The sequence below is a fragment of the Chaetura pelagica genome, unplaced genomic scaffold (assembly GCF_000747805.2).
Source record: "Chaetura pelagica isolate M959 unplaced genomic scaffold, ChaPel_1.0 scaffold344, whole genome shotgun sequence".
Classification (NCBI taxonomy): domain Eukaryota; kingdom Metazoa; phylum Chordata; class Aves; order Apodiformes; family Apodidae; genus Chaetura; species Chaetura pelagica.
Genome location: NW_009953098.1, coordinates 7688106 through 7690778, shown reverse-complemented (window position 1 = coordinate 7690778; position 2673 = coordinate 7688106). Strand labels below are relative to the sequence as shown.

General features: G+C 40.0%; 1 protein-coding gene across 1 annotated transcript in view; it reads left to right on the top strand.

Moving 5' to 3' along the window:
• Positions 1-820, top strand: part of LOC104388286 (synaptotagmin-like protein 2) — a 22371-nt gene extending 21551 nt beyond the window's left edge. The window contains exon 16 of the mRNA XM_009997135.1: positions 675-820. Coding sequence (XP_009995437.1) covers positions 675-820 — 146 coding nt within the window. The remainder of the gene's footprint in view (positions 1-674) is intronic.
• Positions 821-2673: the final 1853 nt, after the last annotated feature.

The following is a 2673-nucleotide window of genomic DNA, read 5'->3' as shown; positions in this document are numbered from 1 at the left end:
GTCTAGGTGTAGACTAAGGTGTTATTCTTGGGTTTTTGTTTTTATTTAGATGATGTAATGGTGAAAGACCCCAGCAGAGGTGCTGTTTGCACCACTGGGAGACATATCCTTGAAGTTAGGAAATTCCTGTATTTTTAAGCCAAAGTTTTAAAGAGCATGGAAATCATGGAAGTTTGTAATTGGCTTGTGAAAATTAGATTGAATAATCTATTTGGGATTAATGTACACACTTTTCTGCTATCATATGTTAGATTCCTATACAATTTAAGTGTGGAGCAAGAGAATTTTGACAGATACCCCAAGAAAATCTTTCAAGGGAAAACCCAGGCCTTTTAGACCCAGAAAGGGCTTAAGCCCCATATTATTTTCTTGGCAGGCTATGTTTAGGGTTCTTGCATTTTAGGGCTTTTACATTTTTATTCATTCTGAACTCTGGCGTGAAACAGAGGTCATTAGCAGCAGAACAAGAGGTGTTCTGGTTATAACTTGCTGAAGGGAAGTCGTGAAACAGAGGTCATTAGCAGCAGAACAAGTGTTATAACTTGCTGAGGGGAAGTCAGTACCTTTTGTGTGACGCTACTGCCTTCAACAGTTACATCCCATTGAGTATTTTTTGCATGGAGTAGAAACTCTTTGTGTAGCTCCCAATGTTGTCGTTTTCTTGTTCTTGACAGGTTTGAGCTATGGCATCTCTGTGGACTGGATGGACTCCACACAAGAGGAGGTGGCCTTTTGGCAGGAGATGATGTCGGCTGCCAATGAATGGATTGAGGGATTGCTGCCCCTGCGCTCACTGGCAGGCAGGAAAAAACTGAAATAACATCCTCTTCATGCCACAGAAACCTTAATGTGTTCATTAGAAGTAGGAAACTTCCTGCACCAAGGAGAGACCATCCACAGGGCTGGCAAGTGTCAGGTTAATAAGGAAATTGATGGACAGCACTTTGGAAATATTAAATGTTAAGTACTGATTAATTCCCTGACAGAGGCCATTGAAGATGCCAAACTGATGCTGTACTTGATTTTGACCAAGAAGAAACTTCATTTGCCTTTTTATTTAATCATTTATACTCAGTATATTTGAATTCCATTAGTTCTGGGAACACTCGCAGAAGGAAGGAGATAAAGATATTTCTATTTTTTTACTGTTTCTCGTGCCATTTTTTTTCCTGTGCAGAGCTGCAGTTGTGCTAAAGCAGCAGCTTTATTATTGGTGTTATTCCCCTGCAAGTGGCACACTTTGTACTCGGTGTAGAATTGTTCCAGGTCACCAGCAGCACAGCCTGAGAACAGGAGCTTTGCATTTGTTGCTGCTGATAACACGTCTCTTAACATGAGGAAAAATGAGATCCAAGGTGAATCTAAGGAAAAAGAGGACTATTTGAAGCAGAACATTAAGCAAGCTGAGGAGGATAACAATGAGGAATTTGATATATTTATTTCTGCTTTAATACGAGAGAGAAGTGATGGTCCTGCAGCTAGTGGGATTTTGCAATGAGGGGCTGTTTTCCTAGATTTTCCACAGGCTTCCTCAGTGACCTCAGGCAAGTTTCTCTGTGACAGAACAGTTTCAGTGCAAAATAAACTGAAGTGTTTGCCTAAATGTAAAATACAGTTATATAGCTAATGGGCCTCTACACACCATTGAAATGCCTTGTGTGCAAAACATTTCAATATGAAATTATGATGTAGGAAACAGGTCTCGTGTTAGCCTGGCACAACGGATCAGGAAAGAAAGGTCAGAGCCACACTGGAAGGCAGGAGGTCTTGGGAACTGGTGGGAGAGGTAAGTAGGGAGTGAATTAATGTGAAGGGGGGGTCTCCTTCACATGCCGGGGGGGTCTCCTGCCTCTGAACACCCTGCTGTCCTAGTCCTCCTTTCACCTGATGCCTGTCAGTGAATTGTCCCTGCCTGGAATTTCCTTTTTGCCAGTAGCTTGCAAGAACTTTGCATCTGGCACATTGAGTGTGGCAAAGTGGAGTCGTGAATGCATTTTTGAAATGCAGCTTTGTAATTTCTATTTTGGATGTACATATTGTGATTAAATAGAATGTTTTTCTTTAGTTGTCAACTGGTCTCCTTGTACCTATTTTTGTCATGGTCCGAGCAAAGAAAAAAGCAAACAAAAGAGGTGTTAAATTTTATCATGTCAAAATGAACCATTTTTGCCCAAGGGCAAGCTAAATGTCATGGAGAAATATTTCTTGGTAGCTGTCCTACCCTAGATTTTGACTCTGAATATTTTTTATATTCTTCTTTAATGTATTGGTTTTATTTAACTCAGCATAAATTTTCAGCTTAGCAAAGATGATCGTAAAGGAATTAATGGAAAAATGTACACTTAAAGTAACAAGGCTTTTTCATGAGATGAAGACATTTGGGAGATAATCACTAGCTTTCATGGGAAAAAAAATTAAGGAGATGGTTTTGCGATTGGAAAAAAGATAGTATTTGGAAATGTACCAGTCACAGTACCTAAAGCACTAAGAGAGAGTCCACAGAGCAGCAGAATTAAATAGTAGCTATCTAATGAAGGACCTGGTCAGCCCAAAGATACTTTGTATGGTCTCCAGCCTGGCATGTTTTGTTCACCAAGGTTTGGTCATTTATTCCTTTTGTGGGATGAAATAAATATTTGGGGCCTAAGATGAGACTTTGTAAATTCTTCCCTT